Source organism: Erinaceus europaeus, chromosome 18, assembly GCF_950295315.1.
Source record: "Erinaceus europaeus chromosome 18, mEriEur2.1, whole genome shotgun sequence".
In the NCBI taxonomy this organism is placed as follows: domain Eukaryota; kingdom Metazoa; phylum Chordata; class Mammalia; order Eulipotyphla; family Erinaceidae; genus Erinaceus; species Erinaceus europaeus.
Window position 1 is genome coordinate 3,785,229 of NC_080179.1, and position 15,986 is coordinate 3,801,214.

General features: G+C 43.8%; 1 protein-coding gene across 3 annotated transcripts in view; it reads left to right on the top strand.

Moving 5' to 3' along the window:
- Nucleotides 1–15,684, top strand: part of STAT4 (signal transducer and activator of transcription 4) — a 122,829-nt gene extending 107,145 nt beyond the window's left edge. For 2 of the 3 annotated variants that reach the window (XM_060177552.1, XM_007521401.2), the window contains 9 exons: nt 930–1,028; nt 7,107–7,242; nt 9,189–9,238; nt 10,030–10,124; nt 10,591–10,727; nt 11,006–11,197; nt 13,173–13,239; nt 13,830–13,938; nt 15,401–15,684. In XM_060177552.1, coding sequence (XP_060033535.1) covers nt 930–1,028; nt 7,107–7,242; nt 9,189–9,238; nt 10,030–10,124; nt 10,591–10,727; nt 11,006–11,197; nt 13,173–13,239; nt 13,830–13,938; nt 15,401–15,427 — 912 coding nt within the window. In that variant the 3' untranslated portion in view covers nt 15,428–15,684. The remainder of the gene's footprint in view (nt 1–929; nt 1,029–7,106; nt 7,243–9,188; nt 9,239–10,029; nt 10,125–10,590; nt 10,728–11,005; nt 11,198–13,172; nt 13,240–13,829; nt 13,939–15,400) is intronic. The other variant, XM_060177553.1, reaches the window with a different exon arrangement.
- The last annotated feature ends 302 nt before the right edge of the window (nt 15,685–15,986 follow it).

Sequence of the window (15,986 nt, forward strand, 5' to 3'; positions counted from 1 at the left end):
AGCACAGTTCCCGCTGCGTGGTAGATGTCCAACCTGGTTATCAGCTGAAGGAGTATATAAAAATGAGCGTGCGAGTGAGTCCGATTCCACACACCCTGGCCTGGTTCCTCTCTGTTTTAAAATTCTGCCTTTGCTCTTTTATTGTGATGAACGTGAAGATGTTCGTAAGGTCGTGCATTGATTTGCTCCTCATCTCTCTCCTAAATTTCTGTTTCTGTAAGCTGTGGCAAGTTCTTTAGCCGAATATTTTACTGTTTATAACAGTTTAGCCTTTGTCAGAAAAGACTACAGCTAGCTGAAAAAAAAAACCTCCCAGACTAGTCTGTGAAACCCTGTTTGTTTGTTTGTTTGTTTGTTTCAAAAGGTAGAAAACTGCCGTATGAATGTTAGTAAAAGCTGAATTCTACAACAGCATACCAGACAACTCTTTCTCTCTGGGATGCTTTGGGTCCCAAAACTGCTGGACCCTTCACCGTCCGTCCCCGTTACGTTTCTCATCACTAGAGCTGACTCACTAAATATCGGGTCATACTTGGAGTATGTTGATGCATTCTTGAGACCAATTTGTAAATCAGAATTTTTTGCTGTAACTTAGAAGAGGATTGCTGGTCAGTCAATTGGAGCTCCAATTATCTGCATCTTAGGAAGTATGCGGTCTGAGGTAGCACCCAGGCTGGCAAGGTGTCGGGGAGATGACACAGGAACTGGCAGGACACACAGAAAGCAGTATAGCTGTTTCTCTCCCTGTCCCTCCCAGAGCCTCCACAAACCCTGGTAGGAACCAGAGCAGAGCCGACATCACCGCCGGATACGTGAGGCTTACTAAATGGAGTTCTTCAAAGGGGAGGGTCACAATAAGATCACTGGGAAGTGGGTCTCCCTGTAATAACTGTGCTTTTTTTTTTTTTTGTCTCTTGTTTTTGAACCAGACCAACTCACTGCCTGTGGTGATGATTTCCAATGTCAGCCAGCTGCCTAACGCCTGGGCTTCCATCATTTGGTATAACGTGTCGACCAGTGACTCCCAGGTAGAATTTCTACTCCTCTCTTTCTCTTCTTTTAAAACTTTTCCATTTGTTTTACTGTCAACAAAATCCTTTTGCATCAAAAGATTTACAGAGATCTGTCTATTGACATCTGTGCCTGTGTACACACACACACACACACACACACACACACACAGAAGCATGTCTTGGTGTTTTGTTTTGTTTTTTTCTTCAGAATTCTATTATTTTTCCTTATTGTATGAGTTATCTCTCAATTTAAAGTAAGATGTCCTTATGTAACTCTCTCCTGAGAGTTATTTATTTATTTATTTTTATTTTTTATTTAGTTATTGGGGAATTAATGTTTTACATTCAACAGTAAATACAATAGTTTGTACATGCATAACATTCCCCAGATTCCCATTTAACGATACAACCCCCACTATGTCATTTATCATCCTTCATGGACCTGTATTCTCCCCACCCACCCATCCCAGTGTCTTTTACTTTGGTGCGATACGCCAATTCCAGTTCAGGTTCTACTTGTGTTTTCTTTTCTGATCTTGTTTTTCAACTTCTGCCTGAGAGTGAGATCATCCCATATTCATCCTTCTGTTTCTGACTTATTTGACATAACATGAATTTTTCAAGGTCCATCCAAGATCGGCTGAAAACGGTAAAGTCACCATTTTTTACAGCTGAGTAGTATTCCATTGTGTATATAGACCACAACTTGCTCAGCCACTCATCTGTTGTTGGACACCTGGGTTGCCTCCAGGTTTTGGCTATTACACATTGTGCTGCCAAGAACATATGTGTACACAGATCTTTTTGGGTGGGTGTGTTGGGTTCCTTAGGATACATCCCCAGTAGAGGAATTGCAGGGTCGTAGGGTAGGTCCATTTCTAGCCTTCTGAGAGTTCTCCAGACTGTTCTCCACAGAGGTTGGACCAATCTCCTGAGAGTTTTAACTAGCTAGTGGGATAGGCAGATGTGTTGTTTCTGAGAGTCTAGGCAGCTTCTGTAGCTCACCGTCCTGTAGTTCAGCTACCTGGATCGCAGGGAGACTCTGCCCCAGAATTCCATGTATGACTCTCGAGTTTTCCTTCTCAACTATTTCTGACCACACCCTGTGCCCACTGCCTCTCCTACCAAGGTAGAGCATTCCAAACAGATGACCAGATTACTCATCAGTGTTGCCTAAGATAACGCAAAAGGTATCGTTTATTATAAGCTTAATCCATTCCATTTCAAGTTGGGTTTCACCGCCATCTGGTGGTGATTTAAGACACTGATCAACAATTGACTTCTAGTCACAAAGAAAACAGAAAGTAAATATTCTTTTAGAGAGACAGCAGGGAAGGGAGTGCCAAAGGAGGGAGGGTGGGAGAGGGAGAGGGAGAGAGAGGGAGAGGGAGAGGGAGGGAGGGAGAGAGAGAGGGAGAGGGAGAGGGAGGGAGGGAGAGAGAGAAAAGAGAGAGAGGGAGAGGGAGGGAGGGGGAGAGAGAAAGAAAGAGAAAGAGAGAGAGAGGGATAGGGAGGGAGGGGGAGAGAGAGTTGAGAAAGAGAAGAGCCAGCGTTTTTCTCTTAGTTTTTCCTACAAACCTCAGTGTGTTGTCAAGGAAACCACCAGATCTAGAGAAAATAGGTCACAAGTAAATAGCAAGATTTCTTTCTAATTCAAAGCAAATGTTTCCTCCAAAGAGAAGAATCCTTCCAGTTTAGCCCCTAGCAATCACTGGGTGCTCCGAGAGTCTGAAGCAGAGACGACTGGACAAAGTCCCTTCCTCCTCTTAACCTGCAGCCAGAAGCTTCTCACTAGCACAGTCACTGGGTCTTTAACACAAGGAACTGCCCAAACCATCACTCTGAGGAGGCTCACCTGTTCAGAGCTTTGACAGAAGGTGGGAGGGCAGGTGAGAAGCTTCTCTCTTCCCCAGCCCCAGAGTGCAATTATGGCGCACCTAGCCTCCTTCAGTACAGCCTCTGATCACACACTCACACACACTCACACACACTCACACACACTCTCACACACACTCACACACACTCTCACACACTCTCACACACTCTCACACACACTCACACACACTCTCACACACACACTCACACACACTCACACACACTCTCACACACACTCACACACACTCTCACACACACTCTCACACACACTCACACACACTCTCACACACTCACTCTCACACACACACTCACACACACTCATTCACACACTCACACACACACTCACACACTCACACACACTCTCACACACTCACTCTCACACACACACTCACACACACTCATTCACACACTCACACACACACTCACACACACTCTCACACACACTCACACACACACTCACACACCCTCACACTCACACACACTCACACACACTCACACACACTCACACACACTCACACACACACTCACACACCCTCACACTCACACACACTCACACACTCACACACACACACTCATTCACACACACACACACTCACACTCACAAACTCACACACACTCACACACACACTCACACACACTCACGCACACACTCACACACACAATCACACACACACTCACACACACTCACACACACTCATTCACACACACACTCACACACACACTCACACACACACACTCACACACACACTCACACACAATCACACACACACTCACACACACACTCACACACACACTCACACACACTCACATACACACACTCACACACACACACTCACATACACTCACACACACTCATTCACACACACACTCACACACACACTCACACACACTCATTCACACACACACACACTCACAGACACTCATTCACACACTCACACACTCACACACACACACACTCACACACACACACTCACACACACACTCACACACACACACTCACACACACACTCACACACTCACACACACTCACACACACACACTCACACACACACACACTCACACACACACACTCACACACACACACTCACACACACACACACACACACTCACACACTCACACACTCACACACACACACTCACATACACACACTCACACACACACACTCACATACACTCACACACACTCATTCACACACACACTCACACACACACTCACACACACTCATTCACACACACACACACTCACAGACACTCATTCACACACTCACACACACAGTCACACACACACTCACACACACACACTCACACACACACTCACACACACACTCACACACACTCACACACACTCACACACACTCACACACACACACACTCACACACACACACACACACACACACACACTCACACACACTCACACACACTCACACAGAGATATTGCAATCTCTGCTTCTGGACAAGGAATCTGGAGGTGCAGACCATATGTTTCCCCTGAAAATTATGCACAGCTGTTTATAGACTCAAGCTGAACAAATGGAAACTAGAACATAATTTCCCTTCATAATTCTTTGCTGTTTCAAAACTCAAGCTCCTAGCTCCTAGTGTGTGTGCGTGCGCGTGCATGTGCGTGTGTGTGTGTGTGTGTGTGTGTGCGTGTGCGTGTGTGTCTTATGTTATCCAGTGTTCCACTTATCTTGAGTTCTTTTAGGTCCATGAATAGTTACCTAGGAATTCTATTTCTCCCCTTCCTGTTTTTCACTTTGTCTTGGATGCTGCATCCTCATGACTCCTCCCTTCTGAACATGTCATGAATTGGTTTCTTCCTCTGCTAACCAGCTGAGCTCAAGTTCACCAAAAGTTTTTCTCAGTTTGTCCCTCCATCTCGAGTTACCTGTGTCGGCTTTCACACGCTCTGTTTTGCAGTAATCTGGGACATTGTCTTTTCCCCCTTTATTTATTTAACCAGTCATTATATAATCACCAGAGCTTTGCCATTCCAGGATGCCTTTTTCAGAGGGAGAGAAGGATAGATCAAGAGAGAGATAGAGAGAGAAAGAAAGAAACCAAAGCACTGAAGCTTTCTTTAATGCAATGAGGACCAGACTCAAACTGTAGTCACACACACACACACACACACACACACACACACACACACACAGCAAAGCAGCACAGGGACCAAGTGAGCGGTCTCAACAGCCCTGGGACAACGTCTTCTGTCCACCGTTGCTGACTTGGTTTCTGATACAAAATAAGATTGTTTGCAGTTGATGACACAGTGTAACGGTTATGCAAAAAAATCTCCTGCCTGAGGCTCCTAAATCCCAGGTTCAGTCCCCTGCATCACCGTAAACCAGACCTGAGCAGAGCTCTGGTTAAAGAAAAAAAATTCATTTATGCAGAATGAAATCAGAAAACAGTATGTTACTACGCATAAAACCAGCATCCCAGGCTAATTCCGGATCCATATTTTAGAGCTGCTTTCCTCAGTTTGACATTTGACTACCGTGTGCTTTGTGTTGTTTCAGCCACGGCAGAGTTCATAAAACCCGTGACAAGTTGACTAAATGGCATGAGAGAGATTTTGCTAAATATATATATATATATATATGGGGAGTCAGGCAGTAGCGCAGTGGGTTAGGCACAGGTGGCACAAAGGACCGGCGTAAGGATCCCGGTTTGAGCCCCCGGCTCCCCACCTGCAGGGGAGTCGCTTCACAGGTGGTAAAGCAGGTCTGCAGGTGTCTGTCTTTCTCTCCCCCTGTCTGTCTTCCCCTCCTCTCTCCATTTCTCTCTGTCCTGTCCAACAACGATGACATCAGTAACAGCAATAGTCATAACTACAACAATAATACAGAAAGGGCAACAAAAGGGAATAAACCAATATTCAAATATAATTTAAATATATATATATGATTTCTCCAGAGTGATAATCTGTTTCTCATAAATAAATAAAAATAAATTTAATATTTTTTTCTTTTTTTTTTGCCTCCAGGGTTATTGCTGGGGCTCAGTGCCTGTACCACGAATCCACTGCTCCTGGAGGCCATTTCTCCCCCTTTTGTTGCCCTTGTTGTTGTAGCCTTGTTATGGTTATTATTATTGTTGTTGATATCATTTGTTGTTGGATAGGACAGAGAGAAGTGCAGAGAAGAGGGGAAGACAGAGAGGGGGAGAGAAAGACAGACACCTGCAGATCTGCTTCACCGCCTGTGAAGTGACTCCCCTGCAGGTGGAGAGCCGGAGGCTCGAACCTGGATCCTTATGTCCATCCTTGAGCTTTGCGCCACGTGCACTTAACCCGCTGCGCTATGGCCCGACTCCCAATAATTTTCATAACAGAGTATCAGTCTGAGTTTTCCAGTTGTCTTGAAATAGAAAGCAGCACCTACCCATGTTTAGCCTCCAGGTGCACAGTGAGTTGAGTGGATGCCATGTGCACTCAGAGTGATCCCCACCAAAGCGACAGCTGGCCGGGCCTCTTCTCACAGAATCGCCATCCCCTTTTTCATAATGAGAATATTTCAGGACTGTCCTCTCATCGACCTCCAAGCATATATAGAACAAACTGTATCATTAGCTGTCATTAAATTCCCACGATTATGACTGAAATTTTCTACTCACAGACAAACACATATCCCTCCCTTCACCTCCCAGATCCTAGCAGCCACTCTGCTGGTTTTCCTGTCTCTGTGAGCTCCACATTTTCAGTCATCTGTCCAGTTATTTGCCGGAAAATACTGAATATTCTCTGTGTGGACAAACAGTTGACAGTCCAGGGAGTGTTCAAGAGGCGTTCAGTGACTCCTTAGAGGACGTGGTGGGCTCCTGTATGATATTAGGCTCGAGCCACAAATAACTCTGTTACTCTCCAAATTTATCAGAGATGGTGTATAAGTACCGTCCATTTAGACAGGCCTACAGGGGTTCAAAAAGGAATTCTATGGGCTCCAGGTGGTTGAGCACACGTTACAGTGTTCAAGCCCCTGGTCCTCACCTGCAGGGGGAAAGCTTCACGAGTGATGAAGCAGGGCTGCAGGGGTCTCTCTCCCTCTCTATCTCCCTCTCCCTTCTCAATTTCTCTCTGTCTCTATCCAACAATAAATAAATAAATTTTAAAAAAAGAGAATTCTAGGTATTAAGTGTCCATCGACAGGATTTCACAGTTTCTCCTTTGATTCCTAAGTCTGATCCCCGTTATTATTATTATTACTCTGTTTCAGAACTTGGTTTTTTTCAACACTCCTCCCTCCGCCACTCTGAGTCAGCTGCTAGAAGTGCTGAGCTGGCAGTTCTCATCGTATGTGGGTCGTGGCCTTAATTCAGACCAGCTCAACATGCTGGCAGACAAGCTGACAGGTAAGAGTGGGTAGGTATGAACCACCTGTCTCTGTCTTAGCTCTCAAGGGTGTGAAGGGGCACTGGTAACAATACCACTAGCAGTGGTTGCCATGATTTATCGAGAGCCTCGTGTATGGTCAGGCATGGACCTATATACTGTATCATCTTTATTTCTCATAAGAGTTCTTTGAGAGAGAGAGAGAGAGAGAGAGAGAGAGAAGCCAGCGTTTTGTACGTGTGTGAGTTCACCACTTCGGAGGCACCTTACCTGGCAAATCATTTCCGTTCAGATAGGAAAGCAGCAAATCAGACCGTCTGACGCCACCCCGCTCCCCCTATGCCATCGCACCCCCCACCTGGTGTTGTGATTTGAACCTGGGCGACTCGGACTCCAAGGTGTGCGCCCTACCCAGTAAGCTGTGTCTCATACTCAGGAAGGCACTGTTCTGGCCTTTTAATAAGTGAAGATACTCAGTTCCAAAGGGCAAGTAACGTGCCACGGTTGCATGGGTCTTAATGAGTCCTAATTAATATCACAGTGGTCGTTAGCTCAACTGGAAATTTAGTAAGGATTTCATGACTCCCAGATAAGACTTGATTCTGCATACCAGGATAGTCTCTGCTTTAATATTTCTAAAGATGCAAAACCGAGTCACTGAAACTCCTGATAGTGACTATAAATCGTTTTTTTTTTTTTTCGAAAAAACTTAATGATAATCTGTATTTTGACAAGTCTGAGGTGAGCATATCTTGTGCAGAAAAAAAAAAGTTGAAATAGATTTCTTATTCATTTCTAGTCCAAATAGAGCCAAGGTACATATAAGTGGTAGTAGAACTATGTGTAACGTGATCAGGTTTAACTTAGTAGTGACAGTGGACCACCATGTCCACCTGTGACCTCATTAGCAGGCGTTCAGTAAATCAGAATATCACCAAAGTCACTTGACATAGACAGCTTTTTAACACCCATGTAACATTGGTCCTTCAATAGCTATATGCTAATCGGCAGCCAGACTTTTAAATATATAGGACTGACAATGGCTATATCCTCTCAGATCTTCGTCATGTTGATCTTATGAGAAACCTTCCCTTAGATGTTTAGATAAAAGCTCTTGCATGGGAGTCAGGTGGTAGCGCAGCGGGTTAAGCACACATGGCGTGAAGTACAAGGACCAGCATAAGGATCCCGGTTCGAGCCCCCAGCTTCCCACCTGCAGGGGAGTCGCTTCACAGGCGGTGAAGCAGGTCTGCAGGTGTCTGTCTTTCTCTCTCTCTCTCTCTCTCTGTCTTCCCCTCCTCTCTCCATTTCTCTCTCGTCCTCTCCAACAACAGTGACATCAATAACAACAATAATAACCACAACGATAAAAAAAAATAAGGGCAATAAAAGGGGAAAAAACAGCCTCCAGGAGCAGTGGATTCGTGGTGCAGGCACCAAGTCCCAGCAATAACCCTGGAGGAAGAAAAAAAAAAAAAGCTCTTGCATCCTTTCATGACCCTCAATGAAAACAGTCAGTGGTTCCTTGTTACCTACTGACTCTCTGTCTCGTAATAGGCAGCCACCGTGGTCATCTGGCTCCGTCTATAAACTTTATGTTCACTCACCCAAATTGGCTTCTCTTACTGTCCACACATAAATACAGCGTCAGTCCCCCCAGGCCTTGGCCTACACTATTCCTGCTACTGGATTGGCCTTCTTCCACTTTCCTGACTATTTATCGCCTTCCCATTCATGGGAAGCTGGTGCTAGAAATTACTCCTTCCTAGATCTGTTTTTGACTCTTTCACTGAAAAGAAAATAAGCCATACCAGAAAATAAGCTATCTTGGCTGTTCCTAGCATTAAGTACCTTGTAAACACAGAGCAGGTGCTTGGCAAATTTTTTGATTTTGATTTCTAGATTACACACCAAATTAAAGAGTCTGACTGTTTAATAACTGTATGATTCTTTTCTTTCATTTTAGCTCAAGCGAGCTACAGCGATGGTCATCTCACCTGGGCCAAGTTCTGCAAGGTATAAAGAGGAAATGGGGAAACATCATTTAGATTTTTTTTTTTTCAAATCAAAGTAATTCTTAGCTCTCTGGCTTATGGTGATGCTGAGAATTGAGCCTGGGGCCTTGGAACCTTGGGCATAAAAGTCTTTTGCAGAACCACTATGCTGTCTCTCTAGCCCTAGATAATCTTTTTTCAAGTTCTTTTTTTTTTAAGATTTTATTTATTTATTCATGAAGATAGAAGGAGAGAGAAAGAACCAGACATCACTCTGGTACAGTACATGTGCTGCCAGGGATTGAACTCAGGACCTCATGCTTGAGAGTCCAATGCCTCATCCACTGCTCCACCTCCCAGACCACTCAATAGTTCTCCTTTATAAGATTCTGTATAGTAATAATCTGAGATGTTAAACATCTCCTAGATTCAATTATGTTAGGCAAATAAATAGCTTGGGGTGAGCTGGTGGTGCACCTGGTTAAGCGCACACATTTCAGTGTGTAAAGACCAGATTCAAACCCCTGGTCCTCACGCGTGGTGAAGCAGGGCTGCAGGTGTCTCTCTGTCTCTTGTCCTCTCTATCTCCCTCTCCCCTCTCAATTTTTCTCTGTCTCTATCCAATAATAAGTAAACAATAAAAATAATTTTTAAAATGACATTACTGGTGGCTTCAGCAATTAAAGATAGTGAAACAATTAAAGTCAAAATGTTATCTCTTTTTTAAAAATAGATTGAAATAGGAAAATGGAGTTACTATGTCAGTATTTCTATGAAGATGATCATTTAGTAAGATTATTTTTTTTCCAATAGGAACACTTACCTGGCAAATCATTTACCTTTTGGACGTGGCTTGAAGCAATATTAGATCTAATTAAAAAACACATTCTTCCCCTCTGGATTGACGGGTGAGTCACAAGGCATATTTTCCATGTGAGTTCACAGGGTTGTCATTTCTATACGTTTTCCCCTTTTTTCTTCCTTCTAAGCATAGTTAATGTCATGGGATTGAACTGGTTGCAGTTACCCTCATTCTTTTTTTTTTTTTTTTTCAATACCTTATTTACTTACTAACTAGAAATACAGGGAGAGAGAGAGAGGGAACCAGACATCACTCTGGTACATGTGCTGCATGTACAGGGATCAAACTCAACACCTCATGCTTGAGAGTCCAGTGCTCCATCTACTGAGCCACCTCCCTGGCCACGTCATTCTTCATAAAAGACTGACAGTTCCTTTAATCTGAGTAAGAGGGTATCAGGCAGCATTGACTTAATCACTCAAAGATCGGTCCACCCTTTGTGAATGAAATAGACGCAGACATGTCAGCAGACAGCCTTGCATAGGTTAAATGGTATCTGGCTCTCTTTCTAGGTGTGTCATGGGCTTTGTTAGCAAAGAGAAGGAGCGGCTCTTGCTAAAGGATAAAATGCCCGGAACCTTCCTGCTCAGATTCAGTGAAAGCCACCTGGGAGGAATAACGTTCACTTGGGTGGACCATTCTGACAGCGGTACGTGCTCACGGCTGTTGGTGAGTGTGAAGCCGGCGTGGCTGCGTGTGGCTGTGGGTCTTTCTGTTCTCAGAAGAGTGCTGTGCGTCTCAGGTGTTCAGCATGTGTTGGCCGATGAATGATCCCAGAGCAGGGAGCCAAGCACAGCTCACTCTGCGTGGGCTTCTCTAGCAGATGGCGCTGTTCTGTCACCGGGGGCATGAAGAATGGTGGCAGAGGACACCTACGAGGACCTATTTCCCCGCACCCCACTCTGTTTTTTTGGTTTTTTTCTTTAGGAGAAGTGAAATTTCACTCTGTAGAGCCCTACAATAAAGGTCGGTTGTCTGCCCTGCCATTCGCTGACATCCTTCGTGACTACAAGGTTATTATGTCTGAAAACATCCCTGAGAACCCTCTGAAGTGCCTATATCCTGACATTCCCAAAGACAAAGCCTTCGGCAAACACTACAGCTCCCAGCCATGCGAAGGTCAGGCTCCTTCTGTGTACCGTATTTCCTTGAGAGCTGGGAAAAGCTTCTCTTTCTTGCTTCCTGTAAAGGCTCTAGATCTAGAGGGCACGTAGCAGTCAAAGACCTGTGAGTGAACAGTCTGTCAGCAGTTCCTGAAAAGGGACGGCTCTGGAAGTCGTTAGTCCTCAGCATTGCCACCAACTTTCCCAGGGCCGCCAAGGCCCTTTAATAGTCACTGTAGGACTTAACGCTTTCTGCTTCATCAATTGGAATGGGGTTGACGTCACTTCTGCAACGGGAGACAGAAGAAACAGGATGTGTGGACTAGCAAGCTGCCAAAAGTTCACCTAGACTGTTTTGCTTTGGGGGGTAGTTATTGTTTGTTTGCAAAAGGCCTCCAGGGCAGGACTGTGGCACACCTGATTAAGGGTACACATTACTATACACAAGGACCGGGGTTCAAGTCCCTGGACCCCACCAGCAGAGAGGAAGCCTCACAAGCTGTGAAGCAGTGCAGAGAATGTCTCTCTTTTCCTCTCTACCTAAAGAGAAAAAGAAGGAGAAAAAGGAGCAGAAAGAATATCCTGTCAACTTTTTCTCCCCTTCTTTTCTTTTTCTTTCTCTCTTTCTTCTTTCTTTCTTTTTTGGATAGATATAGGAAGGAAGGAAGGAAGGGAGGAAGGAAGGAAGGAAGGAAGAGGGGGAAATAAAGAGAGATACCTGCAGCGTACCATTGCTTCACCACTCTTGAAGCCTGCTGCAGGTAGAGATTGGAGGCTTGAGGGGCAGGTGGTAATGCACCTGGTAGAGCGCACATGTTACGGTGCACAAAGACCCACATTTGAGGCCCCAGTCTCCACCCACAGGGCAAAAGCTTTGTGAGTGGTGAAGCAGGGCTGCAAGTGTCTCTCCATCTCTCTCCCTCTCTACCACCTCCTTTCCTCTCAATGTCTGGTTGTCTCTATCTAATAAATAAATAAAGGTAATTTTTAAAAATTTAAAAATAAACAATAAATCAAAGGAGATTGGAGGACTGAATCTGGGTACCCGTGCAAAGTAATGTGTGCACTCTACCGAGTGGGCCACCACTTGGCTCCAAGTTCACTATTTCTTTAAAGAAAGTACAATTGATCCAGATAAGTCGAGGATCATAGAATCTCTTACAGCTGTTACTCACAGGTGGTGACTAGTTACTCTTACTTCATCCCCTCTGAAACAAATGAAGCAAAAAAAAAAAAAAGCAACAACAAAAACTGAGGTTTCTAACTGTCTCTCTATACAGCCAAATGAATAACAAATGCTAATGCAACAAATGAGAGTTGAAATTTTATAGTTGATGCAAATAACAATTTGACCAAGCAGAAGTTGAGCACAGTATACCAGAGAAGTCTGGGGAATGTTCCCCAAGTGAGATTTGTATAATGTTATTAGCACAGTACAGTGATAGTTTTAATATCACTAGTGTCTGTGCTCAGAAGTTTGTACAATCATAAATAGTGACTGGTGTCAACTTTAATGAGAAGAACTTAGTTACTGCAAATCCCCTAACATAGAAATGAGTATAATCAAACTTAAATTTAGCATAGAAAATAGGTAATACAGTTGATTCACAATTTTTAAAGCTCTATCTGACTATCTTTGAGAGAGGAGGAGGAGGGAGGGGAGAATTTTTCTGCACACACAATGCCAGAGGTAGAAGTTGTCCTCATGCTTAAGAGTCCAATGTTTTATCTACTAAGCGCCCTTCAAGTTGGGATCGCTACTGTTTCTTATGCATTCTAGAGAGAGTGGCGTGTGCAGTCAGATCAGGCCTGTTTCCTTGTACCTTTTATGCTCATCTAAAAACATCTTTCCATCTATTCAGCTGAAAATTTTTATGAGTCTCTAAATGTATTCTCTCTCGTCTTTTTAGCAATATTTACCTAGACTTCCTTTCTAATGATATCAGTGACATTAACAACATTATTCCCAACATTGTACCTCTCTTTTCCAGTTTCAAGACCAACAGAAAAGGGAGACAAAGGTTATGTTCCTTCTGTTTTTATCCCCATCTCAACAATGTGAGTTACCTGCAACTACTGTTTTAAAAGTTTTTTATTGTTTTATTGTTTTTACAGTTTTCCTGCAGGAAATTTAAGGGTAGAGCAGTGTACATACAACAGAGAATAAAGTAGCGCAATGTTTAATGTTCCATTCCTTCAGTGCATGAAGCTAGTCTATGGTCCAGTTATAAACCGGGTTCTTCTAATGCACGGAACTAGTCTGTGGTCCAATTATAAACCGGGTTCTTCTAATGCACGGAACTAGTCTATGGTCCAATTATAAACCGGGTTCTTTCAATGCATGAACCTCATCTATGATCCAGTTATATACTGGGTTCTTTTAATGCATGAAGCTAGTCTAAGGTCCAATTATAGATTGGGGCTGTCATAAAAGGGAGTTGTGAAGTCATTCTTATCTGTCACGCATTTCACAGTAGGTAAAGTGCTGTGATACCCAGTGATGAGCTAGGCATCTTACCCTCATAAATAGATAAAAGTCTAGAAGTGATTCCCGAGACAGTGAGCTACTGCACTGCACGCTCTTTAAATGTCTACATCTATATATATCTATATGTAGATGTCAGTGTTTGTTGTGTCTTCTCTTGAAGCCGAAGTGATTCAGCTGAGCCAAACTCTCCGTCAGACCTTCTCCCCATGTCTCCGAGTGTCTATGCCGTGCTGAGAGAAAACCTGAGTCCTACAACGATTGAAACAGCCGTACGTCTCCCTTCTTTGTCATCGCCGGCCAAGGACATTTCTAGGGAAGCGAAGGTGGGGTGCAGGAGTTAAAGGGGAGGAAAAGTCAGCCACATTCACGAGCGAAACAGAAGCAGGAGCAGCGTGGTCCAGGGCGCTGCCGCTGTGGGTGCAGATTCTGGTCACCAAAGGCCGGTCCATGAGCTCCTTAAGTTCTTGCCAGCAGAAGTCGTCAAAGGGCATCAGATCCCTACACCCCTCAGCCAGCACCACTCTCCCCACCTGCGCAGACAACACATATGAGTCCTAATTTAATTTATCCTAATTTAATGTTTATTTTAGCAGTTCACGCACCACCAGTTGCCATTTTCCGTGAGTGTTGTTGGCATTATTAGTCCCTGAAGTCCCTGTATTATATGAATAACAGACAACCGCGGCTTAGTATTACTCTACCGAGAAGTGAGTCAGGATCTTAAATGTGATGATGTGATTTAGGATGCATTCTGACTTCTTATTTATTCCTCAGGGTCACCTAAGGGTTCAGACTCCAATTAACAGGCAAATTAACTTAGATCAAAATAGTAGAAACTTGGAGAAACTGAGACTACATATATATATATATGTGTGTGTGTGTGTGTATTATCATTATTATTATTATTATTGTTATATTGCCTCCAGGGTTATCACTGGGGCTCGGTGCTTGCACTATGAATCCACTACTCCTGGAGGCCATTTTACCATTTTTTTTGGACAAAGAGAAATCGAGAGAGGAGAGGAAGACAGAGGGAGAGAGAAAGACACCTGCAGACCTGCTTCACCGCCTGTGAAGCGACTCCCCTGCAGGTGGGGAGTGGGAGGGGACACTTGCGCCAGTCCTTATACTTTGTGCCATGTGCGCTTAACCTGCTGCACTACCACCCGGCCCCTGAAACCAAATATATTTAAATCTTGTTATAAGTTCAGGAATGTTTAGTGTGTCTCCTGTAGGTTTCCAGAGATGGAAGTCTCATACTATTCTGACCCTATACCCATTGTCCTTAAATCATTTAGTTACAAAAGAACTTCTGCAGGGCTGGGGAGACGGCATAATGGTTCTGCAAAAGACTGTCATGCCTGAGGCTCTGAGGTCCCAGGTTCAATCCCCAGCACCACCATAAGCCAGAGCTGTGCAGTGCTCTGGTCTTTCTCTCTGTGTATCTCTCTCTCTCATTGAAATAAAATATTTTTTTAAAAAAGGAACTTCTGCTTCATCTTACACCTATTTCTTCAATATATTTATGGTGAGACAATTAGCCTTTAGAAACTGCTCTAAAAGAGTCCATTATTTAGATGGATTAACTCCAATTACACTGGTGAATACTTGAGAGTTAGTAGGTAGAAAGCTTAAAGAGTATTTATAGGCAGGAGAAAGCTTACCTAGAAACTGTGACTTACTTACAATCCAATAGTTTTTCTCAAAGTCATTTTCATCTTCCAATTATAGATGAAGTCTCCGTACTCTGCTGAGTGACAAGATAAACTCTTGACCCTCATGAGAAAGGAAGCAAACAAAAAGATAAAGACTGATCTTTGCAACAATCACACCGTATTTCTTCAGTCTTGTACCTAATGGTTTCCAGGAAGTGGTTGAAGTCTGAAGCTCTTCTCTCTCTGGTATGACCCCTCCCATTGGGAGTGTTGTGATTGAAATGCTAAAAATCAAAGCTTCAGATAAACATGCCTGATAAGACTCTTGAAGAAACCAAAGTTAATATAATACTAACTCAAGACTTCGTATCTGTTTGTTTTATTTCTGGTTTGGGGCCTCAGGTGTTATGTATGATTTCGGCGCTGTAAGGTTTAATACGAATATTCCACACTAGGCCAAGGATCTTAAAGTCCAGCAGGACGTCGTCAAGGAAATAGCATATAAACCATTGTCCTGAGCTCTAGCAGACATCATCACACTAGAATCAAGCTGGAGGTAATGATAAGTCACTAAACGATTCACAGGGGTCTTCTGGCAAAATATAAAACCTCTCTATAGCTATGTCAAGGTGTCCCAAATGGGATTCATAGATGTTGGTGTC